The 17991-nt window shown below is 50.3% G+C and overlaps 1 protein-coding gene across 2 annotated transcripts in view; it reads left to right on the forward strand.

The window, feature by feature from the left end:
- ERICH1 (glutamate rich 1) overlaps positions 1–17564 on the forward strand; it is a 47411-nt gene extending 29847 nt beyond the window's left edge. Inside the window, exons 4-6 of one of the 2 annotated variants that reach the window (XM_081045719.1) lie at positions 9772–10266; positions 13451–13642; positions 16163–17564. In XM_081045719.1, coding sequence (XP_080901845.1) covers positions 9772–10266; positions 13451–13642; positions 16163–16236 — 761 coding nt within the window. In that variant the 3' untranslated portion in view covers positions 16237–17564. The remainder of the gene's footprint in view (positions 1–9771; positions 10267–13450; positions 13643–16162) is intronic. The other variant, XM_081045720.1, reaches the window with a different exon arrangement.
- Positions 17565–17991: the final 427 nt, after the last annotated feature.

Raw genomic sequence — 17991 nt, forward strand, 5'->3', positions numbered from 1 at the left:
AGGGAGGCCACCAAGCCAGAGGGACCGCCGTGACCTGACCCCCAGTGGGTCAGAGGCAAGAGCGCACGGTGACAGGTTCCCAGGTGTGTTGTCAGGTTTGGTGGCATCTGGGAGGGTGCGGGAAGGGCACCTTCGGCCTCCGCAGCAACTGACTGCTACCTGCGGCCAGGTCGCCTGCGGCCGGGGGTTGCGGTGCACGCCGCCTTTGGTGGCCGTGGTTTTGACCCGAGGGGCTGCCCACGCAGCGGTGAAGCCGCCCACCGCCGGCGATCCTGCCTCCGCTGCGGGCCTGCGGTGGGCCTGCGGGAGCCAGAGCCAGCGGCGGGGACGGCCGCCACAGTGCGGGCCGCGGAAATCACGGGGTTGTCCCGAGAGCTGCCTGCCGCTCGATTCCCGTGGCCGCGGTGGCCGCGAGTCGTCTGACCCGGCCCTGGCGGCTGCCCCTTCCCTCGGCGCGCGTGGAGGCGCGTGTGGACACCCGGCGGGCTGAGCGACGCGGGGGGAGGGGTGCGCCCGGGGCGCGGGCGTGCACTGCGCAGGCGCCGGCAGGCGGGGCGGGGCGAGGGGCGGGGGCGGGGGCGGGGCTCCCACGAGGCGGGGCGGGGCCTGCCTTACACTGGCGTGGGGGCGGGTTCGGGCGGTCCGCACTGCCTCCCGCAGCCGGTGTCCTGTGTGCGCTTTAGCCCCCGAAGCCGCCGCGCTCTCCGTGCAATTCCAGCCTTCTCCAGGCCCCCGCCTAAGCTCGGCACCCCACCGGCTCCTCATCCCTCCCTGCGGGAAGGTTCTGTGCTCCGTCACCTCCTGAGTGCCAGTTACTAACGACGCACTGTCCACGTCGGTATCTCTGTGGCTCGATTACCACTGTGCTAGCTTTTGTCCCACATTTTGAAATGCCTTTGGGTACCGGAACCAAGAATTCAGCTTGTCTACAGAGAGCGGCAGCCTCCACAACCCCTGTCCGTCTCCTTAGAAACAGGACTGTAACTGTGGCCTCACAGTTTCAAAATTGAGCTCCAGCCCTGAGCCCGCAGCAGCTGTTGAGCTGTGTCTTGCAGCTGCGTTACTGCAAATCCAGGTGAGCCTGTCGCGGGGCAGGTCACCGTGCATTGGCCTGGTTTAAACATGCTTCTCCCACCACTTCTACATGCTTATCTCCTTTTCTCCCTTAATCACAGTAAATATTGATTAGCTGCCTCTTCCTTCTCCCCTTCAGACTCAGTGACCTCCCTTCTCTTCTAAGCAAGTGCTGGTCTGAAAGATGAGCGTGACACAGGTGGCGGGCTCCATGCAGCCAGAGATGCGTCCTCTGTCTGGCCGTGGCCCCTCCCGCCCTGGTGGCAGTGATCTCAGCAGCTTTGGAGGAAATTGTGGGACCTCCACATGGAGGTCTTACCTGTACACGTCTACACAGAAACGGGGGCCTCAGTTTTCATAAACTGAAAAGCCAGCGAGCTTTAGGAAAGGGACTTCTTGTACACATCGACCTGTGGGATTATTAGTTTTTCTCAAATGAAAAGAACTGTTCTTTCCCACAGAAATCTTACTGTAGAAAAGTCAAGCTTTATAGGAGACGCAAAGGAAGGAACACATCACCTAAGAGCAGCAGACACGACTCAGCAAATGCCCCTAAAGGCTGCCCGTGGGTGTCACACCCACAGCTCCCGGGTACCGTGCTGCAGTTTGTCTGCACGCTGTGTTACAAACCACTTTTGCTGTCGGTATGTTACAGAGGATTTCCGGTTCAGTGCATATAGGTGTATTGACACCATTTAGTTAAATAGCTGAAATCTGTTTTAGAAAAGCAGCTTGTTTATATCTCACCTCCCCTTGTCCCCAATTGAAAGTCATCCAGAGGTTTCTGTGGATGTTTACTAAGCACTGTATACACCTTGCACCTAAACACCATGGTGCATACATGCGCTGGTCACTTACCTCCCGGACATAACCTGGAAGTGGGAATATTCGCACAGGAACAGACCTGTGTCTGGATGTAAGGCTCCTGGACAGACGTACGCAAAGCTGTCGGTTCACGTTCCTGAAGGCGGTCGCAGGAAATTCACTCTCCTCCGTGGCCTGGTCATTTTTGTCCTTTTAAATTTTAATCAATCAGTTGTGCAGGTAACGTGTGTCTTACATTTTCATGTGAGAAAATTGTACGTTAGAGAAATTCTTTGTAATCCTAAGAACTAACAGGCTTCACTATGGAGAATTTTAAACTTTTTTTAATGGCAAAAGGCACTGAAAACAAGGTTGGAAAACAAAGCAACAAAATGAGAAGTGACATTTGCACGTTCCATGGTAGATAAAAGGTAATTTCCTTAAAAATAGCAAATCAGTGAGGAAAGACCTTCACCCCGGTGGGACAAGCAGCCCAGAGAACGAATGGGAGGAATAAAAACAGCTGCTCGGAGGAGGTGAGAGCACCGTGCGGCTCCTTACGATTTACGTGAAGTACTTTACGTGATGTGTTAGACGGTACTGAGCCATCTTTTCTCAATACATTTACCCTTTTAAATCCTATACCTTTTCTTGAATTATTTATTAATTTTCCTTCATAATTTTTGAAAACATCTTTATAACAGACCAAATTCCCTCTTATGCTTGACCTTTTTCTTCTTGACTTTTCTCCTCACTAATGTTTCTAGATCCGTGTCCCTTACTGGCTATGCCCCTGGTATTCAGGGTTGGCCGGGCTTCTCTGTGCAGGACTTTCTCATGCTTTCTTCACAGGCCGTTTGGTAGATTACATCCCAGCTGATGGGACAACCAAAGATTCCCTTCACTCATTTGCACCCCCTTCCCTGGGGCCGTCCATGTCACAGAGCCAGCACATGTGAAGATGACACTGTTCCAGGAGGTACAGGCTGCCTGGACTTCAGAGCCTAAGCTGCCACCTCCCCCCCCAACCCCTGTTCCGTTATCCCCTCTGTTCTTTTCAGAACAGGGCCATCATGAGTGATCCCCAGGTTTACAAATGTGTAAATGATCAGTTAGCAGTACCTCACATCACTCTTTGCATTTCTCTGACCTTTCCCAGAATTGATCTCTGTGTGTTTCATGATGGCACCACTTTTGTTCAGTTTTTGTAACATACTTAATGAACTTTTGGTAGACACCAAAGTTGGATGGGGCCTAAAAGTCTGGCAGCATGTAGTCTCCACGCTTACAGCTTCAGTAACAGCAGCAGAGCCGCCCGTGAGGTTGTCGCTGGACGCCCACCCACTGAGACAGCCCCACTTGTCTGGAGTAAGAAGCACCCGGCAGAGCCTTGGATGCAGAGCTGTCTTCTCTTGAGCAGTGGGTGTGGCTGAGGCCGTCCTCCCAGCCTCCTGCAGTGCCCCCCCTTTTCCTCCAGGTTGCAAGCTATGAGCTCAGTGTCTTCTCTGAGGGGGTGGTCTGGCCACCACCCCACCCTCTTCTGAGCACTGTTGTCTCTGCTACTAGGGACGCCCTGGGTTAAGACCCAGGTTCAGGGAACTGTTAAAGCTGCGAGTAAGCTGCTCCCCGTGTCTTTCTCTGTAGGTGAGACTGTTATAGGAACCGTCTGCAGTGTCTGCCTGTTACCCAGGAGGCTGTGGCTGCCTCTCCTCTGGGCGACCACCCTCTGCCGTCCTTGTCCATGGGTGTTTTTTCTACAGTAAAGTACGCTTAACACCAAATTGATTGAGTAATACCGTCTACTGTGACCACTTACACCTCTCTGACTTTTCCATGGTCTGTCTGTTGGAGGTGCCTGCTTTTTCTAGGTTATTATAACATATTACTGTGGTTGTGGTTTTAGTTAGCATAACTTATAATAACGGCTTGCAGAGCAAGAGTTGTCTGGAGTTTGCGTTTCCTAGTCACCTGCCTCTGCGCTGAACCTGCCTGGTGGCCAGTTGGTCACCAGGTGCCTCCCAGAGTCTCCCTTCATCCCTGCCACATGCTGTGCAGGCTGCGGCCTTGCTGAGCCCATTGATCTTGTGAGAACTCGGTTTTGTGTCTTAAGCCCCCACCGTATTATGATGGCTTCTCGTTCGGCCGCTTGTCATCAGTGACTCTCCTTCGCGGGTAGACATGGGGTCTAGTGCAGGCACTCCCCTCGCAGTTGTCACGAGATGCAGAGTCCCCTGTGTGGCTTTCAGTAGAGTGACTGCGGACGGGCCCAGGGGGAGAGCTGGGGACCTAAGTGGGGATGGCTTGTCTCTGAACCTTCCCCCCCCCCAGCTACGCTACCCCCCCCCCCCCCCCCCCGTGCCATCAGGCCTCATTTTGTTGCTCCAGATGCTTCCGCTCACTCCTGGAATTCTCGGGCCTCCTGGGGCCCTGAGCCCCTGGGCCCTGTCCCCTCCCACTGTTGACAGTTGTGTTAGACTAGCTCTGACGCATGGCCCTGCTGCTGGCCTGCTCTGTGAGGGCTGACTGGGGTTTCCCTGTACGTCCCACGGCCTGACTTCATCAGTCCCCCGCCCCCAGCCCAGCCTCTGGTTCCCCTCCGAGCCTCTGCCTGCTGTTCCATCGGCCACCGCGGGACCTCTCCCTGAGCTGACCTGCTTCCCTTCCCCAAACCGTTCTGGGGCTCCTTCACGCAGCCTTGCTGCTGACGTGGATGTGCCTTGCTCCTCTGCGTCTTGCTTATCTGTAACTTCCGTCCATTCCTTATCACCCCACTGAGCTCCAACTTGCCAGGCAGCAAAGGGTCCGGGTCTGCAGCCCGCAGGTGACGTGTGTGGTGTCTTGTCCCTCTGACGGGGCTGATGACCATGGGCTGGCAAACTGGCCCGTCTCCCAGGGCTCATTGTGAAGCCTGTGCACCCCAAGCACGTCAGCTTTTCCTTCCCCGGGGCATTGTGCCTGCTGCAGTTAAGACATCAGTCAATATTTGGTGAACCAAGTCAAGTAATTATTTACAGAAGGAAGGCAATTGGCAGTTCTCTCTCCTACTTCAGAACCACAAGTGGCTCTGGCGGTATTGACGTTTTTGTGTTCAGATAAAGCTGCGAAGTCATTAAAATCAAGTCATTTTTATGGAGAGCTGTTATGACTATTCTAACAGCAAGCACCAGTTGAAACAGTTATTCGTGGCTTTTGGAAGCATGAGCTAATGCACATTTCTAATGTGGATTCATCGTGCATTAAATGCCATCCTTTCAATGTGCTGTGGCAGAGCTGGGCCTTGGTTCTGAGGCAGATGGCTTTCAGACCTTATCGGCACCGCCTGGCCTGCAGAAAGCCTGGCCCATGGCGTGGTGGAGCCTTCCCGGGGCATCACTGCGGTGCCTAGCTGGGCCTTGCAGCTGATCTGACAAAGAAGGAATGCTTTTCACCAAAGCAGCCAGGGTCCAAGCAGAGCCGGGGCGGGGGCCACAGTCCACACACGTCACGCTTGCTCAAGGGTGTGATAAAGTCGGGGGCAAATTAGCAGTTTGTTCATTTTCATTCTGCGACTTATTGAAATGAGACTTAAAACATTTATTTATGTGAAAACATTTCCTTTCTCATGGGTTGAGTGCAGGTAGCTGAGAGGGACCTGTGGTGATGGGGTCACTCGCTCTTCATAAGCAATAACCTTCACACTTAGAACACCTGCCTCAGCTGCATGCATCTGTCAACACGGGAAATAAAGGGCCAGACCCAGAGAGACCCCACGCACTCAGGCCACCAGAAGGTCTAGATGGTTTCAGGAGGCGAGGACTGTTTTGCTCGCCCATGTGTTATTTCGTTGGCATCTTGCTGGTGCACATACCTGACACTCTGGACTCTCCCTCCCCGAGTGAAGGAGGGAGCACAGCTTAGGGGGAGGTTGACCATGGACTGTGTGGGTACAGGATGTCAGAATAGTCATTTTAAATAATTTACCAGTGGGATTGGCACAGTTCTTCAGCATGCCTTTGGGGAAAAGGGGGGGGACCCACACTTGTTCTGATTGCTCTTTATCTTCATGAAATACAGTTACTTAATTTCTAAACCACATTCATAAACTTGATTCAGATAAATATTTATACCACGTTAGCTTTAAGTGAATCCATTACAGTAATAGAATGGATTATGAATGCTTTTATTTGGTATCAGTTAATATTTATTCAACTAACAGAACGTTTCAGAAGGAGACACTGAGAAAAAAAGGTAGGAAATTATTTGAGACAAATAATTGTCAAAATAATATCACAGCTTTTACTCAACCTACTACTAGAAGTCCTAACCACAGCAATCAGGCAAGAAAAAAACAAGAAAAGGCATCCAAATCGGAAAGGAGTAAGTAAAACTGTTACTATTTGCAGATGACATGATACAGTATTCAGAAAACCCTAAAGACTCCACCAAAATCTGTTAGAATTTGTAAACAAATTTGGTAAACTTGCAGGATAGCAACATCAACATACAAAAATCAGTTGCATTTCTGTACACTGATAATAAACTATCAGAAAGAGAAATCAAGAAAACTCCCATTTATAATTGCATCAAAAAGAATAAAATACCTAAGAATAAATTTAACCAAGGAGGTAAAAGACCTGTACACTGAAAACTATAAGACATTAAAGAAAGAAATTGAAGAAGACACAAATAAATGCAAAGATAGTCCATGCTTATGGATTCGCAGAATCGATATAGTTTAAATGTCAATGCTACTCGAAGCAATCTACAGATTCAGTGCAAAATTCCAATGGCATTTTTTATACAAATGGAACAAATAATCCTAATATTTGTATGGAAGCACAAAAGACCCCAAATAGCCAAAGCAATCTTGAGAAAGAAGAACAAAGCTGGAGGCATCACACTTCCTGATTTCACACTATATTGGAAAACTATAGTAATCAGAACAGCATGGTACTCATATAAAAACAGACACATAGATCAGTGGAACAGAATAGAGGGCCCAGAAATAAACCCATCCTTATATGGTCAATTCATTTCTGAGAAAGGAACCAAGAATATCCAATGGGGACAGGACAGTCTCTTCAATAAATGATGCTGGGAAAACTGGATATCTACGTGCAAAAGAATGAAACTGGACCCGTCTTACATCATACACAAAACTGAACTCAAGTGGATTGAGGGCTTGAACATAAACCTGAAACCATAAATCTAGAAGGAAACAGGTGGTAACCTCTTGGACATTGGTCTTGGTGATGATTTTTTGGATTTAACATCCAAAGCAAAGGCAGCAAAAGCAAAAATAGACAAGTGGGACAACATGAAACTAAAAAGCTTCTGCACAGAAAAGGAAACCAACAAGAAAATGAAAAGCCATTTTACCCAATGGCAGAAAATACTTGCAAATCATATTTCTCATACAACTCGATAGCCGAAAGTCAAACAGATTTTAAAACAGACAGAGCAGGGTGGCCAGTTAGCTCAGTTGGTTAGAGCGCAGTGCTCTTAACAGCAAGGTTGCCGCTTCGATCCCCGTATGGGCCACTGTGAGCTGCACCCTCCACAACTAGATTGAAACAAATGCTTGGAGCTGAGGAGTCCTGGAAAAACACACTTAAAAAAATACATATATATGTTTGTTGAGGCAGAAAGGTGTTCATGATGAAAGGTATTGCTGTGTGGAAAAAGTAGACTACAAACAAATACATATAAAGTGGACAGAGGAACTGAACAGACACTTTTCCAAAGACACACAGATGGTCAACAGATACATAAAAAGGTGCTCAACATCACTAACCATCAGGGAAGTGCAAATCAGAAGCACAGTGAGATGTCACCTCACACCTGTTAGAATGGCCATCATTAAAAAGATAAGAGATAACAAGTGTTGGTGAGAATGTGGAGAAAGGGGAACGCTGTACACTGTTGTTGGGAGGTAAGTTGTGCAGCTGTTGTGGAAAACAGTATGCAGGTTTTTTAAAAAATTAAAAACAGAATTACCATGGGCTCCAACAATCCTCCTTTTGGGTATTTATGAGAACAAAGTGAAAACAGGGTCTCTAAGAGATACCAGCACCCCCATGTTCATTGCAGCAGTATTCATAATAGCCAAGATACAGAAGCAACCTAAGACGGTCTCAACAAATGGATGGATAAAGAAGACGTTATACACACACACGCATTGTGTACACAGTGGAGAAATAAGCAAATCCGACCATTTGCAACAATATGTGTACGTGTCAGTGCAAAATATAATGTCCTGAATTTGAGGGAAACGGTGGACTGGAAGTAATTTGAAGTGTCTGATACTGTGTTTTAACAACTGGCCCTCACATGCACGGTTTACATCAACCACGCGTGTGGTTAACGTTTTATTTAGCATCTAGAGGTCCTCTGGAGCTGAGGATAATTAGCACGTGCGTTTGTAGCCTGAGCTCTGAATATAGAATGAACTCTCAGTCCCTTTGAAATACTGAGCTTATTTAATGTAATGTGGTCCAGCTGCGAGAATTGGAATAATCTGGAGACTAGCTATTTTGGGGATCTATTTCTACGGCAGTTCTTCACCAGTAGGTGCCAGAGAGTAGCGGGGAGAATTTTCACAAATTGTGGTTATTTTTAAAATTAGCATGTCTGAAAGGTATGTTTTGAGGATGGCAGCTTTTCAAAATTAGTGTGCTTCTCAGATTATAAATAGTCAAACCTCTGGTTGCCTAATATAAATTTTCCCATAGCTTTTCTTTGCTTGAGGGTATGAAGAAGGTGAGCTGTGATAGGCTGGGGAAGACAGAATGTTCTGGACTCTGGGTCTTGGAGAGTTACTTGGAGGAGCTGCACCGCCAGTTCTGTTGCGAAATGGAAGGTCAGGGCCAAACTGACAAGATATGAAAATCATGGAAAATTAGCACTAAATGTACTTCATGTTGTAAGAGAACCTTGTTTTTGAGGTGCAAGGCCTTGAAAGAATAGGAAAGAATATCAAAGTAAAGATTTCAGTTGTTTCCGTAAAGCTCTGCTGCTTGGCGCGGGACTGTCCGGGCTGAGGGATCCAGGCTGCCTTAGTTCACACACTTTACTCCTGTCCAGTATCTGAGGTGACCAAACTGAGCCCAGGGGCAGTGACCCTCAGAACACCCCAAGTCCAAACAGTGACCGTTGCAAGCTGCCATGTTAACGACTTTCCTCTGATGACTGAGAACCTATCGGCAAACTTGGGAGGCAGTGGCGGGGCCACAAATGTCTGGCAAAGACAGGTGGGTGAGGCTGTGGGAACGGTTGGGCCTCTGTTCTGTGGAGGGCTGGTAGCTGGGCGCTTTTCTGGCACATCCGGCTGGTTACAGTGGCGGTAAAGACGGGAGCCAGATACAGAGTGACCACAGCTAACTCAGCTCCCTGTAGTGACTTCGAGGGCCCAGAATGGGGATGGTAATGCCGCAGCACACTGTTTAGAACCCAATTCTTCCCCCGACTGGGAGTTAGGGAAGGCAGGACTTGTGTCCACTTCGCAGATGGTACAACTGAGGCCCCAGTGACCACAGCTCATGCTGCTGTTAGAACCGTCTGTTGGTTGACTGTGTGGGGCGGCCATAGGAATGAAATTTTACTCCCAATAAAATGGCAACATCTCCTACGTCCTTAAAAGCACAACATGTGTCATGATTGTAACAACTGTGATTGTTAACACACCCGCACGTGCCTGTTCTTTTTAAGAACACATAGGCTCTTGTTTTACGTGAGTCCCAGAGTCCTTGGTCATGTAATTAGTTGAGATGCAGCTGAGAATCACTACAGTAAATATTTTAAGTGCCTTTTCTACAAAAATTACAAGATCCTAATGGAAAATGTGTTGTAGCCGAATATGTTTGTGATGGTTTCATTACACAGAAAATGGTTGTATGTGAATTTTTGTTTTTATAGATCAGGACCCTCATGATCAACCAAAGAGAAGAAGAATTCGAAAACCTAAATCAAGGAAAAAATTAAAAATTCCCAGTAATGTTCCTGTGGAACGAGCAGAATTGGAGAAACAACAGAGTCTCCTACAAGAACAACTGCAGCCACGGCACACAGGTGGCCCCACAATAAGCAAAAATAAAAAAAGGAAACTGAAAAAGAAACAGCAAATCAAAAGGAAGAAAGCAGCTGGCTTACTAACGAGAGCCTCTGGTGTCAGTTTCACGTACCAGCCTGAGGATAGCAGCAGTGAGCAAGGAGATGCGAGGGAGAGTGATGGAGAGGAGGTCACAGCCGCCGAGGGGTACACCGAGGAGCAGGACATCGCGGGCGCCGAAGGGCCGGACGTCGTGGACGCCGAGGGGGATGCCGAGAAGGAACGTGGTAAAAGCACCAATGAAAAGGCAGATAGTATCCTAGATTTTCTGAAGTCAACACAAGAAATTTATTTTTATGATGGTATGTTTTTTCCTGTTTTTCTTTTGAGTAATGGCATCTACTTATTTGGAAAGATGAGCAAATATAGTATTTAAATGTTTAACATACAAAACATGAAAGTATTCAATAGTAAAAATAAGTCATTAGTTTTGAGGCAAATATCAGAATATTTAAGTTTTTCTCACCAAAAAGCTGACTAGCACTCAGCTCAGGGCAGAGAGGGGGGAAAAGCCACCGCCAGCTAGTAGAGGCAGGGCTCCCCGTGTGGGCGTGGCCTCCTTCCTCCAACGCAGGGTTTGGAATATGTTGGAATCAGCTCTGTTTCTTTTTTTTTTCTTTTTTTTTTTTTTTAAATTTTATTGGGGAAGGGGAACAGGACTTTATTGGGGAACAGTGTGGACTTCCAGGACTTTTTTTCCCCCCAAGTCAAGTTGTCCTTTCAGTCTTAGTTGTGGAGGGTGCAGCTCAGCTCCAGGTCCAGTTGCTGGCTGTTGCTAGTTGCAGGAGGCACAGCCCACCATCCCTTGCGGGAGTCGAACCGGCAACCTTGTGGTTAAGAGGACGCACTCCAACCAACTGAGCCATCTGGCAGCTCAGGTCAAGGTGCCGTGTTCAATCTTAGTTGCAGGGGGCGGAGCCCACCATCCCTGTGGGACTCGAGGAGTTGAACTGGCAACCTTGTGGTTGAGAGCCCACTGGCCCATGTGGGAATCGAACCGGCAGCCTTCGGAGTTAGGAGCTCGGAGCTCTAACCACCTGAGCCACGGGGCCGGCCCCAGCTCTGTTTCTTAAGAAAAGAAAAATCAATCCAGATCGATTGTTTTGATGAGCTTGTTCATTTTCTTCAGTTGATAGAGACGTAAACGAGCTGTCGTGCGGGGCGTCCGGCGGGGTCTCAGGTCCCGCTCCCCCCATAAGAACGCAGGACATGGTGAGGCCAAAAAGGAACACCCACGGAGCCATAAGTAGGGGAGTCATATCACTATATTCTCGCCGGCAGTATCCGCCTCTCTGCAATCCGCTCTTGCTAGCCCCCATTCCTTTCTGCTAGCGTAGCCACGGCAGTTATATTATTGGCCAATGTCTTATGGGTTACAGCTGACGACCAACTAGCCACAGCTGCTGGCCATCTGATCACAGTTGATGGCCATTTACTACCCGAGCCAGCACCTTTCTATGTGAGGCCGAGAGCCTGGAAACTGCTTTTTGGAGCTTTGTTCCCACAGAGCTCTCACCTTAGGAGACATTTCTCTTACTCGCCCACATACAACGTACTCACTTGAGATTTGTCAGTAAGGGTCTGCGTAACTATTGGTGGTGTTAGGAGCTGAAAATAAAAGCAGATTTATTCTAACGGGTGATCATTCCTTACACTTGTATCCAGCTTCCCTAGCAGCTGAGCTGACCAGGAAGAGGCAGGTGCTGGCTCAGAGCCCACACGGTCACAAGACAAAGGTGGTCGGAACACCTAGTGGGTTCAGGGAAGCCTGGTGTGTCCATTCGTCCCCACCCAGCAAGGCTTTGACGAGGGTTCTTGGGGACAAGAGTGAGAAATACTGGCCATGTAACAGTCTGGGAGGTAAGGAACAATTTAAACAGTGGTGCGAGATGCCACTATTAACAGATCAATTGTAACCAGGAGATGGTCACAGGTGACTTGAACCCCTGCCTCTGTGCATGTTTGTCAGTACTTTGTATTAACAAACTGAAAACATAGTAAGTATCCAAATGACACACAGAGCAGAAGCAGGACTCAGGGCCTGCGTGGGATGAAGAGGCTGTGGCAGACCACAGCCCTGCCAAGAAGAGCTAAAATGCCAGTGTAAAATATTTGTGGAACCTAAGAGCGACTGAGAAAAGCTCCCAAGAGGGCAAATCCCAGAGGCAGTGAAACCACGAGCTGAGCCACAGTTGTGTTTGCCACCTTTTCCCTTCAGGGTCTTGGCAGTTCTAGGTGTGGTCATTGGGTGAGGGGACAGAGAGAGGGCTGGCGGGGCGCGGAGAAGCACACCAGCCAGTGGGCTCTGGCAGCCCCACGGGTGTAGAGAGAGACGATGGCCGGAGGCTGGCGGGACCAGAACCGACACTGTCATCTTCCCTTCAGAACCGTTGCCAAATCCTGAAGCTGTGCAGGGAGCTTCTGAATTCACCGTGGACACGAGTCCTGAGCCCACAAGGGTTGAGCTGATGCTTGAGTGCAGCTCTGCTCTGATCGTGGCAGAGATAGCCCACGTACTCTGAGCAGGGTGGACACAAGGACACAAGCTGCTCCAAACACGCAGCCCACCCTCCATCAGCATGGCCGCAGTGGGTCAGGTTGACGTCCACCTGTCGAGCTGCAGGCAGAGGCAGGGGACCCTCTCTGCAGACAAATGCCACTAGCCAGAACTGCTGCTTGTGTTCGTGCAGTAAAATCAGTTAGGCCTGCCAGACCCAGGAGCACATAGCCAGAGCCATGAGAGAAGAGGAAAGCAGTAAGAGTGAACAGTGTGGAAGGTGCTGCCAGACAAGCAATTGGAAGTAGCTGTGATTCTGATGTTCAAAAACAAAGCAATTGGAGGATTTCACCAGATAATTTGAATTTATTAAGATAATTAAATGGAAATTCTAGGCCTGAAAAATGGAATAACTGAAACTAAGACCTCAAAAGATGAGTTTAAGCAGGAGGAGCGAGTATCTGGGAAGATGGGCCCCAGGCAGAACCACAATGAAGGGAGGTGGCAAGTAACACGTGGGCCGTCGCAGGCCAGGGCAGATGGTGGCACAGGAGTGACGTTTAAGGCGCTAAGAGGTTATCAAAGTGGGTAAAGGCCCCAAAGTCAGCTTCGGAAAGTTCTGTGAACTGCAGGCAGGCTTAATGCCACGCAGCACGGGTGCAGCTCCGTGGTGAGCCCGCGGCGGAGCACGCCGCCTGCCTGCCCAGGGGCCACCCCGGGGGCCACCCTGGTCCCTGCTGTCCCTGGCGTGTGCGGGTGGTGGCCCCGGTCGGCAGAGCTGCTCCCTTGTGCGTGCGTGCCTAGGGCCTGCCTTGGTGGCACGCGTGATCAGAGGCTGTTCGACCCGCGCGCGCTCCGTTCCCGCCGAGTCCGCCCGCCTGCCCCCCTGGCGCACACACGTCGTCTAAGTAGGCACGAGGCTCGGGAGGGGACAGTGGGAGCTAGGCGTGCCCTCCGGGCACGACAGTAACGTGTCCGCCTGCCTTTAGGTGCCGCGCAGGACGCCGACCCGGTCTCCGTGGAGAGCGCCGCGGAGCTGCTCCGGTGCGTGGAAGCGGGCGGCGTGGCGCCGTCGGACCTGCGGGCGCTGGGCCGCCTGCGGGCGCTGCTGCTGCTGCGGGACGCGGAGAGCCTGCGGGGCGCCCTGCGCGCGCTCCCCGGGCGCTGCGCCCTGCCGCCCGGTACGTACGTGGCCCCGCGTGTTCCCTGCCCGCGGGTGGGCCCCGAGCCCTTTGTGGCGCCGCGTTCCCTGCTTCCCTGCGCGGCGCTGACAGGCAGGGACACTCGGCCGGACGTCGCAGGGTCCGCAGGGCACTTGGAGGGGCGCGCGGGTGACAACCGTGCCCGGCGCTTGTCCTCAGACACCTAGGCTGGTGCGGTCGGCACCCGGGCCTTTGCTGCGCGCGTGGCGGGGCCACGGGGGCGGGGGGGGGGGGGGGGGGCGGGGGCGGCGGGGGGGGGGGGGGCGGGGAGGCGGACGGGGGGCGGGGGCGGGGGGTGGGGGGGATGGGGGGGAGGCGGGCGGGGGCGGGGGCGGCGGGGGGGCGGGGCGGGGGCGGCGGGGGGGCGGGGCGGGGGGGGTGGGGGGGATGGGGGGAGGCGGGCGGGGCCGCGGGGGGGCGGGGAGGTGGGCGGGGCCGCGGGGGGGGCGGGGAGGCGGGGGGGGCGGGGAGGCGGGCGGGCAGCCGCCCAGGAACCCAGGAGTGCCCGCCAGCTGCCCTGTGGCTGTGCCCTGCTCGCTGCGCGGCCCTGGCCTGGGGCCCCCGGGGCTCGCCGTGGGGACAGAGCCGGGGACAGAGCCGGGGCTGCTGCCGGGCGGCGGGGACGGGACAGAGGCGATGCGCCCGCGTTTGCCCGTGTGAGTCGGACCGTGGGAGGAGCAGGTGTGGGTGGGACCCACGCAGTGGGGCCGTGGGCTTCATCAGGCTGGGATCCAGAGGGCGGAGGAAACGGGCGCTTGCGGAGGGTCCCGGGCAGAGGGACGGCGGGAGGACGTGGCCCAGAGGCGCCGCTGCTGGCGATAAGCCTGAGCGCAGCCCACCCGGGAGCGAGGGCGGCTGCCACCCGCGCTTACCCTGCGTGTCTTTCCTGGGCTGGGTCGTCAGGCACTCAACACACTTAGAGTCCCATAGTGAAGTTTTATCTCAAATAGCACGAAGCCACTTTTATTGTTACACTAATACCAAGGTTTCGTGAGACTGAAAATACTTTAAATTGTTAACTTCTGTTGTGTTTTTCACACTGAACACTTTTCTGATGCAGTGCTCTGAAATGCAGCAGAAAACTTTGGCAGCAGTCAGAGACTTAGCAGAAATGCGTCTCTGGGTTTCTTGTGCTAAAACCCTGGAACAGATTCAGTCTGTGAAGCGCCACTTACTTCCAGCAGTCCGCAGAACGAAAATTTACAAACGACGCACTTTTCTATAAAAACGGATTCTCCTTCAGTTCATGTAGCATATCCATTTAAAGTTTTTCTAGGTCAAGTTATTTTGTAAAATAAAATTTTGCAAATGGCGAAGCTTTGTTTTCAAATACCAGATACGTCTGGTGCAGATTTCATCATGCCTCCCGCTGGACAGGCATGGAGATAATAGTATTTTAAAGGTAGGTAGAAGGTAGTAACTCCTCTCTCTCTGCTGGCTCAGTAAATGATATTTCTAATTCATGGGCGTTCATTTGACCGGACACAGACAGCCATTCACACGTGTGGTGCACATGCTCTCACAGCATTAGCACAGAGCCGATGCTCGGTGACTTTGGCCCCTCACTCATGTGCTACGTGTCATCATGCACATGTACACACACAAATCATACGTTCCAGCCGCCATTCACTGAATGTTTACCACGCCCCAAGCACGGTGACACTCCTCTGACCCTCTGCATGTGTGAGGTTGTGGCCCCATCCCCAGAGGAAACCAGGCTTGCAGGGCTCGGGCAGCGGGCCTGGGGCAGAGCAGCACTTGGCAGGCAGGCCTCTCTTTGCACTTGGCAGTGGGCCAGGACCCCTCCCAGCTGTCCCCAGTGTCTGCGACGAGCAAGCCCGGTGGGCAGCCCAGGACCTGAGCCCAATGGGGGGGGCTGCCTCGTGCCCTCCACGGTTCATAGCCTTACGAGCAGAAGAACCGACTGTCGGTGGATCCCCATGTCTTCACAGTCATGCAGCCTGACTGGTGGCTGTAGCTCCCCTGAAACAGTAAGGGGACAGGTGACGTCCGAGACAGGTTACCCACGGAATATGGTGTGTTTGGCTGTTCCTGGCACAGCCTTGGCAGTTGCGAAATTGGAATGCTATGTTATCACATCATCATCTCACTCAGAATTCTACTCTCACTCGCTACTTTGTTCATCTTTGACCTAAATTTCTATTCCCACTTCATTTCAATCGGTATATGGTTTTCTTTGAGCTCAGACATTAAACGTTAATGTTATACTGGGATATTCTGCAGTTCAGTCTCAGAGGACTCGTAAACCTATGGGGCTCACACCCAAGTAAAATATAAATATTCGGAGTTTATCCATCTTTTCTGTCATATTTGTTATGTAATGTGTGAGTCACGATGTGGAGGTAGCTGTCAGCGTCATCTTTATACCAAAGTTGTATTTTGTTAGATTGTTTCACGGTTCATTTTGGGCCTGAAGGGTATTATCTACAACATAAGTGATAATTTTGTTTTGTTTGGGTTTTGTTTTTTCCTTTGCAGACCATGTCAGAGTGATCTCAGCTTTCTTTAATTACTGGATCACACATATCCTTCCTGAGAACAATAGTGAATAAAATAAGTACATCTACTTACTTAACAAGAGCTAATATTTAACAAGAAATATAGAAGACAAATGTGACATGGACAGAGACTTAATTCCTTTCTTCAAAGAAGATGAAATTCCCTATAATTTTGTGACCCAAACCCTGGGAACTGTGAAGACATTTCTGCCACATTAGTTATTGATGTATTTATACATACTGGGAAGATGTCTTCTGAAACTTTACAAAAGAAATTGTGATAAAATTAAATAGAACTAATAAGAGTTCTTTATATATTTTGGATGTGTATCCTGTACCTGATGTATAATTTTCACTTTTTAAAAATTGCATATGTCTTGAATTACTACCCAGTAATTCTCTTTTTGTGATTCTTATGAAAGTTGAAAATGGACATTCTGTTCAATTGAATGAACTGTATAGTTTGAAGCTGTTACATATTTTTATAAAGTTCTAAAACATGTTGTACCTGAAAGTCTTTGTTTTCAGAATGCTTTGTGGGTGATAAAATGCCATGTTGTCAGTAGTTTGATTCTGGTTGAGTTTATTATTTTCCTCTTTCCTGCTTCGAGAATGACACCAAGAACGCTCCCTCTTTTGTCGTGGAGGTGGTCACCGAGTTCTGAAAACCCATCAGTCGGTACTCTTAGGAGGGCACTGCCCCACCTGTGCAGGTATTCTTTATTGTGATGAAGTACACAGACCGTGACTCTGACCGTCTTAACCATTCCTGAGCACACAGCTCACTGGCCTGAAGTACATTCACGTTGTGCAAACATCACGGCCGTCGTTCGTGTTTATCCGTCATCCCTCAATGGGCACTTGGCCTGTTTTCCCGATCCTCCTGCTGTGAATAACGCTGTCGTGAACATCATGTACAAAACTGTGTGGACGTATGTTTTCATTTATCTTGGGAGTAGAATTGCTGGGTCACATGGTAACTATGTTTAACCTTTTGGGGAACAACCAGACTGTTGTCCCCAGTAGCCGCACCATCTCACATCCCCTGGCATGAGACACTGGCGGCGTATGAGGGTGCCAGGCTGTCTGCATCCTCCCAAGACTTGTATTTTCCATCTTCTTGATAGTAGCCGTCCAGTGAGTGTGAAGTGGCATCTCCTGCTGTTTCGGTGCCATCTTCCTCTGGTGAGTGTTGTTGGAGATGCTTTCATGTGTTTCCGGGCCATTCTCTTCTCTGGAGAAATGCCTGTGGGAGTCATTGCTCACCTGTGAATGGGGTTATTTGGTTTATGTTGGTGACTAATAAGAGCTCTTTATATATTTCGGATATATCTGAAATATATCCTGTATCTGATATATAAATTGAAAATATTTTCTCCCATTCTGTGGCTTCGCTTTTCATTGTCTTAGTAGTATCCTTTGGTGCACAAAATTTTTAGTTTTGATGAAGTTTGATCTGTTTTTTCCATTGTTGCCTGTGCTTCTGGTGTCATATCCAGGAAATAATCACCAACCCAGGATCATAAAGACTTTTCCCAGGTCTGAGTGTGCACCTGGGAAGCGGGTCCCAGAGCGGTCCCAGTGTGACTGTTCCAAGTGTGGGACTCACTGAGGACGTGTGGAGGGGGTCCTTGTCCCAGGAGTTGCACACTGGAAGATCTCAGCATGAAGCTTAATTTAAGGATCGTTGCAGTTTCTCAACTGATTAGAGACGAACAAATGTGATGTCTGTACACACAGAAAGTTCCAGAAAGACAGGAAAACATCGGCCGAGGGCAGATGCTCTGTCCCTCCAACTTCTCTGTGAGA

This window comes from Rhinolophus hipposideros (assembly GCF_964194185.1).
Source record: "Rhinolophus hipposideros genome assembly, chromosome: 4".
NCBI classification, from domain to species: domain Eukaryota; kingdom Metazoa; phylum Chordata; class Mammalia; order Chiroptera; family Rhinolophidae; genus Rhinolophus; species Rhinolophus hipposideros.